The sequence below is a fragment of the Cygnus olor genome, chromosome 1 (assembly GCF_009769625.2).
Source record: "Cygnus olor isolate bCygOlo1 chromosome 1, bCygOlo1.pri.v2, whole genome shotgun sequence".
Lineage (NCBI taxonomy): Eukaryota > Metazoa > Chordata > Aves > Anseriformes > Anatidae > Cygnus > Cygnus olor.
In genome coordinates, this window is record NC_049169.1 from 111,692,372 (window position 1) to 111,713,545 (window position 21,174).

General features: G+C 38.0%; 1 protein-coding gene and 1 non-coding gene across 5 annotated transcripts; both read right to left on the minus strand.

The window, feature by feature from the left end:
* Window positions 1-41: 41 nt before the first annotated feature.
* Window positions 42-21,094, minus strand: CRYZL1 (crystallin zeta like 1). 4 transcript variants are annotated; one of them, XM_040545355.1, is made up of 13 exons: window positions 20,946-21,094; window positions 20,516-20,629; window positions 16,991-17,068; window positions 16,407-16,479; window positions 15,729-15,773; window positions 11,454-11,522; window positions 9,347-9,480; window positions 8,434-8,545; window positions 4,185-4,283; window positions 3,383-3,504; window positions 2,786-2,891; window positions 1,101-1,146; window positions 42-452 (listed from the first exon to the last, which is right to left on the minus strand). In XM_040545355.1, the coding sequence occupies exons 2-13, from the start codon at window positions 20,579-20,581 to the stop codon at window positions 353-355; spliced, it is 1,050 nt and encodes a 349-aa protein (XP_040401289.1). In that variant the 5' UTR covers window positions 20,582-20,629; window positions 20,946-21,094; the 3' UTR covers window positions 42-352. The 4 variants fall into 4 exon arrangements, with proteins under 4 accessions (XP_040401289.1, XP_040401287.1, XP_040401288.1 ...); XM_040545353.1 differs by having other exon boundaries at window positions 15,729-15,785; XM_040545354.1 differs by lacking the exon at window positions 20,946-21,094 and adding an exon at window positions 20,708-20,853 and having other exon boundaries at window positions 15,729-15,785.
* TRNAG-GCC lies at window positions 17,858-17,928 on the minus strand. The gene has a single exon. It is a non-coding gene; the product is annotated as a tRNA-Gly (tRNA).
* Window positions 21,095-21,174: the final 80 nt, after the last annotated feature.

A 21,174-nucleotide genomic window follows, 5' to 3' on the forward strand; every position in this document is an offset into this window, starting at 1 on the left:
AGAAGGGAGAACTAAAACAACCAAACCAGCATTTTTTTCCAGTTTAATTTCTTACGGTTGAAAAACAACAAATGAGGTTGCACATAGCTGTTACTGACATTTGTAAAGCAAGCAGGGCAGTCAAGATTTGTGTGTCAAGACTGTCTCTAGAAGTTGCTGATGGAAACATTTTGCTTAACTGGATGCCAAAAAAAACCCTCTGAAGTCTCAGGAACTTCACAGACCATTTGTGCAGAGGTATAAAAGATCTTTAAATTCTGGTTACAGAATTATTTGAAAGTGTACACTCATTTACTTCTTAAATATATTATGTTTCTTTATCTTCCACAGGCTTAGAAATTGGGAAATTGTGTCAGAACTGAACGACTTGTCTTTTTCTTGCTTGATTCTTCTGAACTATTTCCATAGAAACTTTGGCTTCATACAATGGGATCGGTTCATCCAGTTGAGGCCTAAAATGGAACAGTATGTCAGAAATGTCTGCTGGGCATGCTCAGATCAACAGAAACATTCTAGGACTACTGCTATAGACTTTACTTTCGCTATGCAAACTTTACTCCTTAAACACAATAAAAGTTTTATAGCTTTGCTTGGGTTTGCAGAAGAAAGAAAGAGCCTTAAAGCAAACAGGATAGAGAAGTTTTAATTAAAAGATATCCTTCTTACAGGGAAAAGGTGGTGGAGAGGCTTTTGCTCAACAGCAATATTGTTGAGCATTAATAGAAAGGATCTTCCATTTCCATCTTATTATGGTTATCTCCATATCTAGTGAAGCTGTCACTCTTACAAAGGAATATTAGACAAATCTATTGTCTTTTATAGCCAGCACCATTTCTCAATCAGACACACTGCTGAGCAGACAGATATATGCTCTTCCTCCACCAAGAAAAGAATGTGCTGCCTCTGTTAAATTAGCATCAGCAAAATCTGGGGTTTTACCAATTTCCTTATGCTTAGCCTGCTAAATTACAAACACACCCTAAACAGAACCATGTAAGCTATTTGAGGCATCTTTTCCTCACCATCCCAATATAAATTTTCAGTACAGCGCTGGCAAGAGATTACTCCAAAGGCTGAATAAAGAAGAATAATCATCTCACCTGAAAACGCTACTTGATAATTTCTCCATTATGTCTTCTAAAATGCGTATCTAAGAGGTCTGTCAAGGTAACAGTGTATCTACAAATAATGCTTTCAACCATCGGATTTATTGGTAAGAGCTCTCTATTTACATAAAACCAGCAGGATCAAGACAAAAAGAAAATTAACCTTAACTCCAATCATTAGATCAGATTTATGCATGTATCAGAAATAACCTTTCCTACAATAGCATGTAGAAATTAAATATAGAAAATATAACTTAATAAAATAAAGCAAAGGGTTAAGACAGACAAATGCAGTCTGCAGTAAGTACAACACTAATTAATCGGAATGGTAACTGCACTTTTTGTGCGAAATAAAAATGATTGATTTTGGTAACAGTTAAACTATCCCTTTTATTCATAGAGAAATCAAAGTTAAAAATCATAATAAAATTGGAGTGTAGCAGAGCTTGTAAATTCTTGGAGCAACATTGTGCACTTTTAAGGATTCTCTTAGCTAATGAGTAACACTCGTGTCAATGCAATAGATGATCCTCTATTTAGAGTTTATACGAAACTAAGAAAAAAAAAAAGTTCCTTCCTTCATTTTAAGACCAATATGGTTAACATTTGGATCTCAAGCCTTTTTAAAAAGTTATCATCTTGTGATTTCTTCAGAAACTATTCATGCCATAGACTCAGGAATTGCACAAGATGTAGATATCTAAAAGCAGATTTTTCCTATCAACTTTTAAAGCCTGTGGTGATAAAACATACTGTTATTACTAAAGATACCATGGGAGATGACAAAAAAAAAAAAACAAAAAAAAACACATCACAGTTTTAGTCAGCTTGCCTTTTTTTTTTTTTTTTATAATATGTGGATAACTACTTGGTAAGCATTCAATAGAAATACCGAAAGATTAAACCATTTATGATAACCTATATCCCATAAATAGTTCCTCAGTGTGCCTGACCTTGCCTAATCTACTTTAGAGTTTAGTGGAGGAGGGGAGGGCTTCCCTGCAATATAGTTAGTCCTTTCTCAAATATAATGACTTAATCCTCACCTGCCTCTGCTGTTCTGCTAAACTGCAAAAGTGATTCAGCAATCTCATAAGCTGCAGTACAGAACAGGGAGGGTCCTTAAAGCCGTAAAGAAACCTTCTATTACTTGAAGCAATCCACTGAAAACTGTCCTGCTAGCAAAAAGCTCAGAGTCCAGCTCCTTTAGACCAAACACAGGTAATGCAAATGAAGGAGTCACTCCTCTTTCCACAGCCACACCTTTGCTCAGTGACATGTTATGTATATAACACTGCAAATAAGAGAAAGGTTATGAAGCCAAAATATTTTAACTTTTACAGATAAACTGACTGTATTCCAAAATCTTTATGTATAACGTAAAAACCTGCAGAATTAAAGCTTCAATTAATTGGCTCAGTCTCAAACCAAAACACTACTTTCTCCAGAATGTGTTATGTTTCACCATTACTTTTAATGAAGCGTGTACTTTGAAGGAATACCAGGACTTGCTTAAAACACAAACCTGTTATACTTCAGTTACATTGTAATGCTCAGCTGTGCTGATCTTTAAGCCTCAGGTTACAGGTGTGAGTAGAAGAGAATGTATTAGTTAATTTCTCTGTTACATTTTCACCCATTCCTTAACAGTGAGTATTCAGTTATCATCAAAAGGATATAGAGATACTTCCCTTGCTGTATATTGGACAAGTTCCATATCTCATCGTTCAGAAAGGAGACGGTGGCTCCTTTAAGAAACAAGGAGTGGCTATCTGGAGGATCCAGCTTAACCAAAATGAAGAAAAATATTTCGTTATCTTTCCCTTTACAAAAATATAGGTTAAAAATAAAGGTTATTTTATATTTATGGTTAAAAAAACCACAGGCAAGCAAGCAAGCAAGCAAGCAAACACAATACACCCTTTGACTATTCTTCAAACAAGTGAAACAAACTTGTAATATTTAGTTTTCAATGACACTTTTCTGTCTGGCCAGTTTAATATTCTGAGCTAAACAAAATAGATCCTTTAATATTTCCTTGGTATAGCCAAGCTATTAACTTACTATGTTAGAGAAGACAGCCCCAAAATTGTCACAGAGTAAAATAAAATAAAAAATACTAAGGCTGAATGCTTTCCATTTTCTGGGTATGAAAGTTTTCTTAAGTAAAAATCAGTGTTATTTACCAGTGGGGAGCCATTCAGCCACGACAGAAGCTCATACACATTCATATAGCTATTGTGGGACAAACTAGTTTGCTGACACGGTATCTTTACCTGAAGATTTCTTTCTGTTGTTATCCAGTGTCCCCCAACACCAAGAAGAGTGATGATATCATGCTTATGAGGCAGCAACTGTGATTTTGAAGTCGATTCATCTTCAGCACTATATAATTTCACTGGAAAAATAAGAGAACAAATACATTCAAGTTCAGAAGAAAGCAGTCACTGTTGAAAATGAAGTGTTTATCTCTTCCTTTACTTAAAATCATATATCCTGGGATTCTTTTACAGTCTTAAGTCTTAAGGTACAAAACAAGTTGCGATCTATGCATATGAATACACACAATCAATGATGGCTCTCTGGAACAGCACTGTAATTCCGTTATGCTGTTAGCCTCATGAAAACACCTGAGAAAGCAGAAGATTCATGAAATTAAATACGTATTGCTTTTAAGACATTTCAGTGGAAGTCTAAGAAGTTCTTTAATTATTTCAGCTAAAAATAGTAACTTCAGACTTTTCAACTATTATGATTGTTTAGATTATTAAACTAAGGTAACACAAACAATGATGTCATAGCTCTACTTTTAAAAACGTTTCTTTTCAGCTTTAAATAGAGAAATACTTCAGACAAATTTAGCAGTTGACCAACATTATTAGGTACTTCCACTAGAGGGTGATATAAGGAGACCTTAAGGAGATCTATTGAGTAAAGTTATGTGCATAAAATTACATGGGATCAAGCAGTTAAATGTATAACTTCTGAGGTGATGCAGCTTCCACCTATACTACTTGGAAACAATAATCAAAAACACTTAACGCTACTCTGAAGACCAGGTTCTCATCAGTTACTTACCTCCAGCATCTACTACAATATCCACTCCCAGGCCACCTGTTTCTTCCAAGCAGCTTTCTGCCACATCTATCTTCCCGTTCGACACATCTATCACTCGGGCTAGACAAAGTGGCACATTTGGTCAGTAGCAATAAAAATATCATTTAGATTCACAGCAGAAGAGTTCCTACTTTCTGTAAGTATTATGAGCAAGTTTACAGCTAAGCCAAAAAGCTAAGTCAACGTATTGTTTTTCATTTTCCAATACAGTGCAAAATCAACACCGAAAAATAAGTATTAGATTAATCCAGAAGTAAAACTCCAGTCCGTTTCTTATTTTTGTCAGGATAAAGCATGTGGCTACAAGAATTAGAATCCTACTGTAAGGTCATTCTTTACTATGCTAACTTTTTTTTCAAAGTTCCTTCAAAAATACCAGGTTCTGGAGTGGCCAAGAGATAAGGAAGCACCTTATTTCATGTCTCCAACTTTCAAATCATCTATCAGACTGATAATTGCAGCAATAATGCTTTGGGAGACTTTTACAAGCACAGCTTCCTTTCCTTACTTTACATAAACACCTCTTCTTGCTAATCCCTTGCAGAGCCCTTCCCCTGCTTCCACATCAGTGGGAAACAAAAACCTATTCTCCCTGGCATGGAGTCCTGTCTCTCATGTCAGAAGTAAACACGTAAAAGCCCAATAAATTCAGTTGCTAATGAGCCACTGACTTGATTGTTCTTATGAAGAAACCGATCATTGTCCTTTGTTATCAGTTTCCTCAGTCAAGAACTTAAAGTTATTTTCTCAACAAGGCAATTCGACATGGTGTAAAAAAAAATAAAATAAAATCTATAAATGTAGTTTCATTGCTCAAGAACAATTTTGATTTAATAGACTAAAAATCTCACTATCAAAAGGAAATAGTTTAATCAGTTTGGCCACTTTCTGATTTCCGTTTAGCAAAAATTCAGTTCGGTTACTTAAGTCAATCCAGTGGTTCAAATGGTACCCATCAAAATGCTGTTCAATTTCCTTCCCAGCAAAACGCTGAAACAATTTCTCTCCAGTACTTTATTTCTTCAGTATGGAAAAGGCTGAGAATCAAGTTATATCGTTTTCTACAGTCCTTTGTAATTTAGGACAAATTTCTCACAAAACATTTGTAAATTGGTTCTGTTTCTCCTTCTGTGACTTGTGCAACTTCTAAACTAACATTATTCTGACTGGCAAAAAGGCTTCCGTTTCTCTCTTCTTTCAGGGCTGATGAGAAGTAGAAATACCAATATTTCCACTGCTTGCTTCCAGAATTTACTCTCACCCGGCAACATCTGCTACATAGTTTGAGAACTGCCATACAAAAGATCTGCTACTTGGTTTACTGAATGCAGTCAAGACAGCCATGAAGTCGCAGATGAGTTCTTACCAGAAACATTCACTGAAAGTTCAATATTGGGTTTAAAACAAAAAAACAAGACAAGACAAAAAAAAACAAAACAAGGGGGTAATGTAGAGAGCAGAATAAATACATGTTTATGTGTATATGCATACAGGTGTATGTGTGCATGTATATGCCTGCTGTTCTCCAACAGTAACTTACCACATTATTTAACATTTTGACTCTAGTCCGAAACATGGGCATCAGCACTACAAAATTCATTATAGTTCTTTTCATACTACTATTATATTTATTTCAGAGATTACTGAAGGCATGTGAAGACCCCCTCCTGTTAGTTTAAATACAAATCCTTAAACATAAACTTGACCTTCTACTTCAGTCACACTCAAATGATTTCTCCTTTTAATGCTGTACTCAGGTTATATCTCCACTTGAAATGAAGTTGCAATTCGGAATTTCTTCCCTTAATGTCTATGTTCCCCAAACATTTGCAAAACTGCTAAACTAAACTCCTATGGTTGTAAAACAAGTACACACATGAGCAATATGTGCAACAGCCTTCTTACTACAAGAGGTAGTTGTTTCAACCATTTCATGAGGCAGTTAGTTATGACATATTTACTGATAACACCAACCGTGGCTCATGGTCAGCTGATAGACTTGTACTAAAAGCAAAACAAAAAGCCACCAAGCAAACTCAAAACTGAAAAAACCTGCACCCACAGACAGTAGAAGCAAGCTGGCTGAGCTATCTCTAGCGACACTTGGACTACTTATTGCATTTATATTAACACTCATATAATTTAAAAAAACAAGTATACCACGCAAACCAATGCCTACGCTGACAGGGTTAGGATAATAAAATCGCTGAGTCCTTTCTTACCTATTAAAGTTCTCATCTCAGCAAAATGAATTCAATATTACAGAGTGAAATTTTAGCAGGTCTTTTGTATTTACTCTTTTACCCTGTCGCAGCTGGCATAACAAACCTCTAGCTATTGACAGCATTCACAAAATGCTTTATGTTCTGGTGTCTGTAGTGTCTTCTACTACAGTAAAAAAATAGACTTCTGAAATAAAAGGAAAAATAACTATTTTTGTCAAGCTGAGAAAAAATTGAGACGATATAAAAATCTAGATACAAGCCTGCAGGTTCTTTAAAGAAACAGTTACATTCCCAGCACAAAACTTTGCCCTACCCTGTTGAAGATCATTATGTCAGACAGCAAAAAACGTTTTTCTCCCTCTTATTGTGTAATAACCTCTGCACAGCACTCCGCTTCCTGCCGCATTATCAGCACTCCAGAGCTACTACTGGAAGAGAAAACACTCACTTGGTAGGCTGGAAGTGAATCACTCCCCAGCCCTGCAGATGTGTGTGAATGTGCAGCCCCGGAATGCACATGCACACTGTGTTGTCTCTGTGCTTCCACTGCCAGTTCTGTTCTCAGGAGCCAGAAAGGAATCAAAATTGACAAGAACTCCGTTCTCTCGGTGTCTAAAGAGCAGCTCTCTGGCTTATTCCATCCCTCTGCTAGCTTACAGTTCTTGAGCCAGCAGGGAGAACACAAGGACAATAGTATGTGCACCTGCGTATCAGTAATGCCTGTTTTTAGTCACTCAGACCAAGAGACAGGATTTCAAAACTGCTGGTAATTCTCCACTTGGAAAGCCAAGATTGGAAATAATTTTACTACGCAAAACAACAAAGAGGAAAGGAGTCAGAGTTGGGGACAGTTAACCTTGACATTATCTTTTAAAATCAGATCCCAACTCAACTCATACATACTTTGATGCGACTGTAACATATGTAGATGTAACTGAATACACAAAGCTCCCCCTCACACTAGGCATTCTTACAACCACCACCTCTACTTTTACATATATTTCTTTAAATGACAAAAAAAATCACACACTTAAAAATGCTAAGTTGCTTATTATACTGTGCAGTCTTTGCATTTTGAGGAGGAAGAAGAATCAGACACTAGTTTTAACCTTTTGATTGCTGTACAGCAGAATTTGTGGACTGCAATGAATTTGGATTTGCAATGCCACCCATTATTTTAGAACAGTCTGGATAAAGAAATATTCTACTTTCCTCAACTCTACAGAAGTGGATTAAAAAAAAATTTTGGTCAAAAGAGATGCCAGTATATTTTACAGAGCCTTCTCTCATATTTCAAATGGCACTGTTATTTATAAAGGAGGGAGGACGAGACAGAAAACGTAATTAACAGGGTAGAAATAGAAGTCATAGACGAATGTAAGTATTATACCTAATGCAAAGCTCATTTAGCAAATAGGAAAATCCAACAAAGCCTTTGAGCATCTGACTACTGTAAAATATGCATCATTTTACAGTTACAACAGTACTTGAAACAGCTGCCACAGCTAGATAAAACACTATTAGAAGAAATTAGAGTCTGATTAATAATTTATCTCAAGTATATGATTACATCTGAACTCTGACTCAGGTACATAGATTACAAACTGTGAGACTGGTGATTTAGTAATGTTTTCTTCTTGTTCACAGGAAACACTTTCACAAAGTGAAAACATTTTTGAGTGGCTAGGCCAAAAGTCGGAACTATAGCCCTAGTATGTGAGATGGAAAGTACTTACAGACAGACATCACCATAATAATGAATAACAAAGAATAAAATGTAAATGAAGAAGAAAAATTCCATTAAATACACCCAAAACAGATGTTAAATAAGTATGAAGTACAAAATGCATTTTAAGACTATTTAATTAGACTATTTATAAATTTGCATTTTAGTTTTCAGCTACTGAAATAAGCTTCTAGTTTAAAAATATATTTCAAGAAGTTCTCCTTAAGCATGAAGTTTAGCACTGAAGAATACAACTTACCCACAGCAGGTCTAAGCCTCTCCAGGAACTGCTTATCTTCAAGACTGTAGGCAGTAGATATTACTTTAGCTCCTCTATGTTGTGCTAACTGAATAGTTATTGTACCAAATGGCTGCAGAAGAAAAGAAGGAAGATGGGCTTATTTACAGTAACGATTTGATGCACTCTAAGAAATGTTATATTGCAAAGGCCATTCAGGAGAAGTCAGAAGAGTAACCAGAAGTGAACTTAGTCCTTTAATAAAATTTGAACCAAGAATTTGAATATTCGCAGATCTGCTTCTGTTTCAAATGAAGCCAAAGAAGTCTTTCCCTGTACTAGAAGCTATGAACAATTTTTTAGGAGTTAACTAGTTCTCCTCTTCACCAAAATAGCTCAGATCCTACTTTAGAAACTTAAGTACTGTAACTGCAATTGCAACTTTTAGCTTTGGGCTTGCTCGATTGTTGAAGGATGAAGTGCTACCAAGAAAACAGCTCCAGCTGCATTTACATTAACAAATCTTGGCTGTGGCAAGCTCCACATCTTCATTAGCAATAAAGACTGCAGGAATGCAAATGAAATTATATCTGAGAGAAGTTGAAAAGCAGTGGTGGGAAAGGAATAAAAAATTAAGGCACTTTCCCCCAGTTATACCTGAAGGCTTAGGGTAAAACCCCTCAAAGTAAAAGAGCAGAAAAGAACTACCTCTTCACAACCCACACAACATGTAGAAGATTGTATTCTTGGCTCAGCATCTTATGTGGGAGGGCCCTTCCTACTAATCCATTAAGCTAAGGGTGCTGCCAGGAATAGAATAGAGAGTTCGATAAGTTTAGTACGTTGTAAGAAATCCAGTGTTTCTGGTGATAAGACAGTTATTTACTGCAGAGGCAATCTGTACCAAAATTGTTATTGCGCAGTTGTTACCTACACTTGCTCCATCCATTACAAGGACACTTTTTCCAGGAGAGACTTGGGAAAGGTAGTGTAAAGCTGTGTATGCTCGGACGCCGTCACGAACAGTCCCTGCTGCTTCAACCCAGCAAACTTTTTCTGGTTTATGAACTATTTTGGGGGAAAAAAAACAACAACAACAACAACACAAAAACAGATGGGAAAAAACAGCAAGTCCCCAACATTTCAATCTGAATGATTGTTAGGCTTCATCAGTTTCTAGAACATGAAAGAAAATTATACAAGTCAAATCTTCTATAAATGTAATTATAATCTATTTCACAAAGGCAATATTCCAATGTTGTGGCTCATGGCAGTGTTAAAAGGACTGCATGAACTCAAAGTAGAAAAGGTGACTGTTATTCTGAGAATAATCAACTTGCTTCTGCAGTACTCTTGTGAGCACATTCACATACAAGTACAGCATTTAAACGGGAAAAAAGAAAAAAGACCCACTCCTACCATAACCACCTGACAGAAAAAATCTGAGGAGGTCTCTTCTTTTCACAAGGAGGATTCTGATACTGAGAACATACAATGCAAGTTCCACCCCATGAGTTCATAATTCTTTCTCTATAGGTTATAATCTTCTCTCTACTTCATAATCCATGGGCATAAACAGCTTCTGGAGGTTATAGCACGTTCTGAGAGAAATGAAGGTCAAGATAACATTACTTGTTATCTATTTTCTGTTGTCTCTATCTACAGGAGAAAGTGTTTTCCCATTCTATCCACATGCTTAAATGCCTGGGGAGGTAAAATTAGCAAACAGCTTTGTCAGCTAGAAATCCCAAGTTCAAGTATCATTTTTAATATACGCAATTTACATGATTTAGCAGACAGCTTGATACTAACCAAAAAAAAAAAAGTCTGTCACAGAACTGAATAAGCAAGCATCAGCCTCTTAAGGCACTAGAAAGGAAGAATGGAAGAGTCTGGTCTGCCTCTAGGCTTAAGAACTGGCAGTTTAGCCTGAATCAGGGGAGCTATATAGGAACATAAGCAATGCAATCACCTAGGATCATTTATCTATGTGCTGGAAAAAAAATTATAGGGATTATCATCAGCATTAACACTTGTAGCAGCTGATACTACTAAGCACAAAGTAAAGTATTGAAGGTGTAAAAAAAAGTCACAAACATTTTCTGCCTATAGTTAATCATAAATATAGTTATAAGCACACATCTCGGGATTTGTACTTTGAAATGTTAGAAAGAACAAATGTTTTTCATCCCCATGAGTCCACAGCTTCCCTTTCAAAATCTGCCAAAGCTAGTCAGGAAGACTTCATTTCCAAACAAGTATTGTTTATGTTGAATTATGCCTCAAATATATTAAAAACAACAACATGGAAAGGATCTTGACTTATTTTAAACAGCAAAAGAAGGGATTTAGTATTGGCATAAACAATTTTAAAGGAGTTGCCTCTTAACTGTAGAAGATGAATTCACGGACAGTCACAGAAACACAAACTAATTTGAGCAAGAGTGGCTTACTCAAAGGAATACAACAAACAGTCAGGAGAAGCACAGACTCCCAAATTCAGTATTCTATACATTAAGGCACTCTAAGCCCGGGAAGGGGAAACTGGAAAGTCACAATAGTTGAAAAGAAAGTTTCAACACAGGGTTTTCCCTGACCCTCAATCCCTGAAAATTCCTTTCTCCAGCTTCTAGTCTGCTGATTTCATCCCATCTGTTAGTTCAGTCACAAGTGATGTTCCTGAATTGGGTCAAAGTGAGGAAAAATTCTTATTAAATTTTTTCTGTCAGAGGAGGTGAGAAAAATGGAGAAAAAAAAAGTGAAGCAACAAGAAGGGAAGTTAGAAGGAAATAAAAAAAGATGAGTCAGCTTGCATGGTTTACACAAAACATTAACCCCTTAAAAGATAACAGCAAATAAAAAGCCTTTGAGGTACATGGTATTCAAAGCTTTTATGAATAGGTGGAGTAGACAGGATGTCTGAACACTGCTACACAAGTTTGCCCCAAAGTCCAAGTGACTTAACTCCCTATTACAAAAGCGAAACTGAATTCTAAAGGTACAGTAAGTGTAAATATTAGCAAAACACATGAACTACATACCCAAATAATGCTCATGAACTAGAACAACTTCACAAAGACCAGACTCTTCAGAATCCAGGGGCAAAATTCCTGGAAAAAATGAACATAGACCTTTAATTCCAAGCAAGCCTACATTATAACCAAAACAAGCTCCTAATGAAATTGTTAGTCCCACTACGTCTGTGGATCACTTGCCCTCTTGTCAGGTTTATGACAGGTTAAGAGAACTTGACAAGGTAACACCCTGTAATCACTGTGGGCACAGTGCACAAGATAGTTCCAGAGGTGCTCCAAAAAGCACTTTGAGGTTGGGTGGATAAAAAATGGGGACCCTACTGAATGATTTTCACTACTGGCACCCTTGATTTTTGTCAGGTCATGTCTGAACTCATTTCACACTTCTCTCACTCTGATTAGTGCTCCACTTTCTGCTCTGGACCATGGCTAACAAGAAAGAAAATTGAGCTCTCATGTTGCAGATGGGCACAGACCACGCTACGTTACAGCTACAGGCACTAGAACAGAAGACTAGAGGTAAGCATGTTGTTAACAAAGGCAACAAAAAGGACAGAGAGAAGCAGAGGAAGAACAAGCAAGAAAGAGTGAGCGTAAGTTCTAAAAAGATGCAACACATAAGAGAAACTGAAGGTAAAAAACACGCACAGAAGACAGAAAACAAACAGAATGGACAGAAGAATCCATCCTGGTCACAGCAGTGCTTTTTCCCTCCACAGGGCAAAGAAGGAGATTCATGAGCAGTAGGTTCTGGCATCCAGTCTTCTGAATGTACGTGCCCTCTTTCCTGGGTAAAACACTTAATATTCTTCCCCCTCTCCCACCCAACTCTTTTACTCCACTTAGACCAAAGCAAGGGCTTCAGCTGATAATCCTTAGCAAATCTGGCTGCTATTTCCACCACTCTTTCACAACTCCCATTCAAAAACATGTGCTGCAATATACATCTGCAGATCTTTCAAGGCTTTTTCTATGGAACAACAACAATAAAAAGCTCAAAGTAGCTATCTACAGCAGCTGTTATGCAATTAAGAAATAACGCAAGAAGGGCAAGAATCTCAGAACACACTTTCTTACAACATCACGAACAATTCGATTTTACTTTCACACTCAGTCATCCTCTAATTTAACATACAAAATATTAACAAATGTGAAAGAAGAATGCCCCTAAGAAATATTCTCTATCCTAAAGCATCACTCAGATTGTGATGATTAATACAGTATCATACTCCAAATGAAGATATCTTTATAGTAAACTATAATATAGTTTATTATATAGACTATAAACTATAGAAGATATCTTTGTAGCAAACTATAATAGCCTTGGCACCTAAAAAAGTTTGCATTTTAACATCTTATAACAGAGAAAAAAAAAAGAGCAGAATGAATATTACATGAAGACATTCCTTTTCTAGACAGATGAAAAAAGTTCAGGTACAAGTCGCATTATCTTCTAACACTAGAGACTCTAGTATGTTACAGCCTCCAAGGAGTCATTATACATTGCTGTCAGCTTGCATTGATTTCAGGGTCTCTACAACCATTCAGGAAAATGACCCTTATGTTTAGCATAGGAGATATGACATCTTAAAGAACTGTGTCCTTGACCTTCTTAAGCCAGCATACCTCATAATGCTTCCAGAAGCTCCAACATTAAGTATAGACCTTTATTTTATATATGCTATACACATCAAGCGTTTGACACAAGTACAAAATCAGATTTTTCACCTTATTTGTCAGAAATACTCCACGTAGCATAGGGCTTTTATGCATTTATCTATTTAGTAATGAGGCATGGAGAAGAACTGACACTCAAACTGTCTAACCATCATAATTTCTAAGCAGATACATATTATATTTAGGTACATGTCTCCAAGTATTTACAGCTGATTTAGCTCTCCAGATAATTTCCCCTGCACTCATTTTAATGAGCAACATGGTATAACTGATTGCTAAAAGATGCTGAGAGCAACAAACAAAGCTGACATTCTTGACTCCTTGTCAAGTAGTATCTCAAAATGGCAGGTCTGAGGTTATACTCCTGTATATATCTTAACCAAACAGAAGACTGTGTTTAAGAGAATACGCTACATAGACAAAGAAATCTCTTCTGGAAGGTAAAAGAAGGATCATGAAAAAATAACTTTAAAAGGGAGAAACAATTCTTGGTATGATTTTAGATATAGATTAAAGATTTAACACACCAGGTAGTTCCAGTGAACACAGTATTATTTTCACATGAAAGAGCAGATTTATAAATGGGAACTGTATTACCACATTATTACTGTTACACTCAGTAAGATGTATGTACCAGGACTGTATTCTTTGATAGAAGGACAAGCTTTTTGGTAAAATTTAAGTGGATGTGTTTCTGACAATTATTTTGGGACTGTTTGATGTTATTAAGTACACAAGTAACCAAATCATTTGGCAGTTGCTCATTTTCTTTTAAAAGTGCTCATTCATTAATTACAAATAAGCTCTCACCAGCAATAACTGGGAAGTGTGCCTTCTAGGAAAAATTTACTATAGAAAGGAAATATTTCACTCCTGTGTTTTGTCTTTATAGCAACTATATTGGATACGTAAGGATGAACAGCTGTCTGAAAGGAAATGGAAAGAGATATCAGTATTTCAAAATAAGAAAAGCGTGTTTTCTTTCTTTCACGGCTAAAGATTTTTATGCTGTTTTCTTTATCTTCCTCTTTCCATAAGTGTAATTCCACTTATTCTGTACCTGCATTTGCAAGCACTCGTTATTCAAGAATAAAAAACCCAGAGAACTTGGACAAACCAAAGACCCAGACAAAATGAATCTCTTCTTCTCTCACAACCCAAGTATGGATTCCATGACTGATTCCATTCCCTTAATGTCAGACTTACAACTACTCCCACCCAGAATGTTACTTAGCACTCTCAGGTCCACTGACTAGTTTTCAGAGGTGTAGTTTTCCACTTTATTACTTACTGAAAGTGTATTCCTTCAGCTACAACAGAAGTTGATTGAAACAAGTGTTATTTTAAAATATTCAACAGATGGAGCATGTCAGGTGTTCATCCAAATGAGCAATACTGTTCACAATAACGATACTATTCATAATTTAAACTTACTCATGTGCAAGACTTGAAAATGCTTGGCCATAACTGTCCTACTTTATTAAACAAAGTAAAGCCATTTCTGCACCCCATAAAATGGAATACTAATTCGAACCCGCAAAGATCACACTTTCTGTGGTGAATAAATAATAATAATTGCTCATATAATTCTGCTAAATTTGAAGCTAATGATACAAAAGGTCTGCCAAAGTTCTAACAGGAAAAGCCTCGAAAACTCTCCATGTGATTGACCTAGAAGACTGTTTTCAACAAGAAAACCCAAACAAACAACAGAAGTACAGTGATTACCACTTGCCCATCTGATGGGCTTCTCTGCCAACGATCTCATAGCAGGATCAGAAAACATGGGCTCCCTACAGTAAAGTTAGTGGGAAAAAAAATCCACTTTCATGAGCAGGATAAAAAAGTATTCTCATCTGCAGTAAAAATGAAGATTCTAGAAAATAAGCGACTTGAACCAGTGTTTCTTTTTAAATGTGGCCTTGTAGCAAATGTAGCAGAACACCTGAGCAAGTTCATTACTTTCATCAGCTCAGAAAATCCACTAAAACTGGTGGATCTACTTGCATAGTCAAGTTATGACCACTCGACTTCTTCACTCAGTCAAGAACTGATGTGATTTAGAAGAAACCGAACAGTCCTGTATGCTTGCAGAAGAGATTTATCACTAGCAGTTAAAGGCGTATTTTTAATAACATCCTCAAGAAGGCAGGAAATACAAGCCTAGACTTTGTATTGCACACAAAAATCAAAAGATACGCATTAATTACATCAAGGTGGTGTTACAACTACAGATTGTTGTTGATTTATTCAGATGGTTGCCTTTAGATTACTCAGTTTGCATGGCTAATAGGACATGTATATTCTTTATACAGGCATATACATGCCTAGTGTATATTCTTATAGATTCGGTGAATGCTGTAGGACTATGACAGATGACATTAGTTGGGGACCTGAACTTCCACTCTTATAACCAAAACCCTTCCCTAGGAGAACACTTTTAGATGAAAATTTTCATTTATAGGTGCTTATTCATGTGACGCCAGTTAGAAATTTCAAAATACATGTTCAATTGTAGCTTTAGCAATGACTATAAGCTCAGCCATTCATTATAAAAAGATTACTCATAGTCTTAGCTGAGAAAGCAAAGAAGTGTTAACTTACCTACTACTTCATCATCCGGCTGAAAAAAGGACACCTTTCTTCCAACTCGTGAAGAATATATGAATAGAAGGAAAAAAGGTATGAACATAAATGTTTACAGATGAAATTAAGCATGCATTGAGAGCACTGTTTATCACTAGCCCATAAAATTAAATAAACCCTGCTAGTGAAAAATGTATGTTCTCTGTTAAACATGCACGTACCGAAAGTGAATCTTTTACTCCACTAAACTTTGGCACCCCATCTACAAACAGTTACATGCAAGCACACACACGTACATGCATTTGAAAGATCGAGGCTTTAAACTATGCATCAAAGATGGATAAGCAAATGAAACACTGCAGGAATTCCTGAATGCCTTCCCTATTCCAACGAGGACTTTTTACAAATAAATTAAAGGTTATTACAGCATGTGGAGATAAGATCGTAAGATCTTTGTATATTTCATTTAGAAAGCTGCTGTGCATTTTTTTAAATCACTCTGAACAGATATGCAAGCACTAGAGTTCAGTTCCTTTACTTTCATTTCAGTATCATGACTGATTTAGGGAAAGCCTCATTATGAAAACAAATTCTAGTTCCTACTATGAGATGTGTAGCATGCAAACACTATTTGTTCTGGATTACCATACCTTGATTCTTGCTCCACACACTCACAAGACAATTGTACTAACTTACCTTCCAATACAATTCCAGAAATTTCTCGACCAACAGGTAAAAGCTCCTTCTCCATTTTCATTTCTGACAGTAGCTAAATGAAAATAATGGTTATAACTTTCTGCTATTACCAAAGCTCAAAATATGCAAGCTTGTTATGATCTTACAGCGTTTGATATTCACAATAGGAAAATTGGGCCACTACCAAATGGGGGGAGGAGGGGGTACCCATTCCTCATTTAATATTAAAACTTTTCTTTATGTATTTAAATTTAGAAGCCTATAAAAAAAAATAAAAACAGTCATTAGCTCACAAGCCAAACTAGGACTTAGTCAGCGTGCAGAGGATGATAAAAGGGTTTTTCTGGAAGAGCTCACAAGTGACAACTGATCTTTCTCCATAAATTAGGAAACAAATCAGAGGTGCCTTTTATTTAAAGAGATATAAGAATACCACATCAATCCTGTGCCCTGTTTCTCAGTGGTAAAGCCATGTCCTCAGATGTCATAAATGGATTTGTGCCAGTTACCAGATAAGGCACTGGTTTAGAACTTCAACGGAAACTGTAAACACCCCTGGCTTTCACAAAAAAATAAGCAAATACCTTTGTATCTATCCAGCTCAGCGCACAGGCTCTAACTTGTACTTTCACATCATTGTCTCTTGTAGGATGAAGGTTTTCCTAGGACAAATTTACAGACGTTATACAAAGCAACGTGAATGTGCCAGTAGGATCCTCTCAAGCTCTTGAAAGCATTTTCCCACAGTGTTTTAGACTGTCTTGTAGTCAGAACAAGAATTTGTTTTCAATGAAAAAGAAATTGATATTGCAGTAGATTTAAAACACCATTTTGAGCACATAGAATCATTAAGGTTGGAAAAGACCTTGAAGATCATCTGGTCCAACCATCCCCCACTAAACCATGCCCCTAAGCACCACATCCAACCTTTCCTTAAACACCCCCAAGGACTGACTCCACCACCTCCCTGGGCAACCCGTTCCAATGCCTGACTGCTCTGTCTGAGAAGAAATGTCTCCTAATTTCTAACCTGAACCTCCCCTGCTGCAACTTGAGGTGGTTCCCCCTACTCCTATCACTGGTTACCTGTGAGAAGAGGCCGACTGACCCCCAGCTCCCCACACCTCCCTTTCAGGTAGCTGTAGAGAGCAATAAGGTCTCCCCTGAGCCTCCTCTTCTGCAAACTAAATGGCCCCAGCTCCCTCAGCCACTCCTTACAGGACTTGTGTTCCAGGCCCTTCACCAGCTTTGTAGCCCTTCTCTAGACGTGCTCCAGGGCCTCGATGTCCTTCTTGTAGTGAGGGGCCCAAAACTGAACACAGCACTCAAGGTGCGGCCTCACCAGAGCTGAGTATTGGGAGATGATCACCTCCCTGCTCCTGCTGGCTACATTATTCCTGATGTAAGCCAGGACGCTGTTGGCCTTCTTGGCACAAAAATTTGGGCTTTTCTGCATTGGCCGGGAATCGAACCCGGGCCTCCCGCGTGGCAGGCGAGAATTCTACCACTGAACCACCAATGCCAGATACAATCTATATTGCTGCTACCAACTGACCACCTTGCTAAAATTCAATTGAAGTTATTTTTCTTTTATGTTCCTGCAAGTTAAATATCACAGCCTTACCTGGAAGAATCTCAATATGTAATTGCAACTATATTGCAGGAGTGATGGAGAATTTTAAGAGAATTTTGACATGAGTGTCTGAGATACTGCGCTGTCATACTGAGGTAAATATTCAAGTAGTTCCAATGATGTCAAAGAAACTGCACCACTAAGGACTGGTGTTGAGCCCCACAAACGATGGGCATCTCACATACAAGAACGTTCTGCTAATGAAGCCTTCCCTTACTATCCCAACTTCTGCTTTTGGGATTGACACCCGAAATGATTTGAAGCAGCTGAGTACTGCTACTTTAAAGTATTTAATTAGCCAAATTGAGTTCTGGACTGGTGACTCCCCAGTTTTTGAAGAGATACCTCCGGTACTAGAGGCAAAATTAACTATTTCCATGTTATACTGTAGCCTGTAATGTCTGTTGGAGTCAAAATGAAACAATTACAAGAAAGTTGTAAGAGCTTAGTTTCTACTTCTAAAGTCAAGATATCTTCTCTAAGTGTTTAACTTCTTCTTTATCTATTCTTTAAAACTGTTCCCAACAAACAGCTGTTGCTTTTCTCCTAGGCTTAGCAACATGAAGGGGAACTTCTGTCTGAGGAATACTGAGATGAACTTTTTCTCACCCCAGCTGAGCTAAACACATGGCGTTCCTTTAAAATTGGAAGGCATTTTGCCAGTCAGACTGACCTCCTGCTCCTTAAACAAACCAAAGTGGATTCTCACTCTTTGTTCCACAAAACAGCCAAGCCAGTAGGCTGTTGAACTACATGAATACTGCATCTCTGGTTAAAACAAACCCCCAACACTTATAATCTAAGGGATTTATGCAAATTCAAGCTTATATCTTCTTTTGGAAATATCCTTTTAGTATACATAGCTCAGCGACCCTAAGTACTGCTACAATGCACGTAACAAAGCTGCCTTTTTTTTTTTTTTGGTAAAAGAATACAAGAATACAAGCCTTAGGAACAAAAAGAAACAAAATGTTTGTGCTGTTAACTGGCTCCTGACCTCATAACTTAAATATATCAATATTATAATTTGACCAATCACCACATAAGGAAGGTTTGCTATTCTTCATCCAAGCCCCTCATTTTCCATTAACCAACTGCTGTTCTATTAATAGCTCTTTGGTCAACTGGCTCTCCTTTTCCTCATTTTTTTCAATATTTATTTCAATTTAAGATCAGGATCCCATAGTATCGGTCGTTATACAGACACCTGCAGGGTTAGTTCCTATCTGAAGAGCTTTAAGTAGGCAAGTGGTCATTCAAAGAATATACAGAGGAGCGCAGTTCAAGGTCTAGTTTAGCATACCTAAGACTGTACCAGAGCTGCCTGGCTTGCCTGTCGCCAGCATCTACATATTTCCAGCCCCTCCTCCATGCTGGAGCTAGCAGTCATGAAGCCATCACACAGATGTGAACTAATCTCTAAAAAATTAGTAGCTCTCAACCGGATATGTAGGCTGGCCTACCTCACCTTATTGCTGCATGACTCTTAGAATCATTGAACGGAAGAGACCAAAAACATGCTGCTGAGGGGTGATCAAGCCTTTTCTGCAAAAGCACAGTTTCATAATCAGCTTAAGTGGATTTAAGATTGCTCCCTGAATATGCATCTTGGCAGTATCACAATCAGCCATCTTATTGCATCCTTCTCTTCAGGCAGTTCATCAAATGTGCCTCACTTGTGTGACTTTACAGCTATTCAAGCAAGAGTCTCACCAATACTATATCGTTTCATTTTGATATATGGCTTATAGGTATACAGAGCTATCTATATTACATAGGTATACATTAATTTCTTTTGTACGTGTAAGAGATTCACTTAAAAACACAGGTTCACATCCTCGAAACCATGTAAGCATTCTTCTACTGTTCAGACACCCATACTGCATCAACACACACTTGTTGACATCCTATTTTAGCCTTATGCCACCAATTCGTGTATGCTTAGCCAATTAATGTTTACATCAAACAGAGACAGGCTCTTCAGTACAATAGTTTCAGCTACATTTGATGGAAAACTAGTTGTCTTCTTGTTCTTTCAAGTTGCAGGAAGATGCACTGTGATTTCAATCTTTACTAAGAGCAAAGAACTTGCAAGAGGAGAGAAAGTTAACGGTAGAATCCTTTCAAACACAGCAAATTTCTTAAGCTCTATTTCTACTTTTTCAGTGACCAGAAAATCCAGTCAAGAGATATGCCTGAATATGAAGCCAGATGTCATTTATTTTATGCTCACAAACCCCATTTTTAAAACACAGTCACCAAAACTAGTCTATAAAATAGTCTACCATTGGTCTTGCCAAGTGCTGCATCATGATGGTACAATATTCCTGCCCTACCTGCATTTACCTGCCTGTCTGTGCAATGATAACACTGGTTCAAGTCTAAAGATGAGCTAGGTGTTCTTACACCCTTGTGGCACTCAGCCAGGGTCTCCTGCCCCTGAATGACAAATTGTGCTGTTACGATCAGAACTCACTCTTTCCTGGAAGACAAAGGTCACTTCCTCCCCAGGTGAATTCTGCTGACAGTACAAGGCCTTCATAGTGATCCGAAAAAGGACACAGCAGCCAAACTGTGATTCGCGCAGTATCTATAAAGAAAACAAGTTAACTAAAGCTTTATGTTTTTAAACAGAACACGAATTGTTTGCAAGCGACGTAAGACCTACGAGCCCAAAGCAGATGTAGACGGGGGGTGTGTCACCCCGCGCGACCAGCTCAGACAGCGGCAGCGCAAAGGGTGCGGGCCCAGGGGGCACCTCACGTTCAGCACCCCCAAAACCCACAACCCAGTATTCTCGGGTCTCCCCTCGCAGCTCGCCCGCCGCCCCCGGGCAGCCTCGGGGAACGGCGAGGAGCCTTCAGGCTACGAGGGGGAGGACGAACGGGGCGGGACCCGGCGCTGACCTCTGGCCGGCAGCCGGCACCCGCAGCGGCTCCGCGCCCCGGGCCTCCGGGCGGCACCGAGGCTCAGGGCGAGGCGGCCCCGGGCGGCGGCAGGCTCCCGGGCACCGCTAGGCCGCGACCAGCGGTTGCCATAGCAACGCGAGGACTTCCGCCTCGCTCGCGCCTCGGGCCCCGCCCCCCTCACGGGGATTGGTCGACGCGGCTGCCGCTCGGCGTGAAGGCGGAGCTG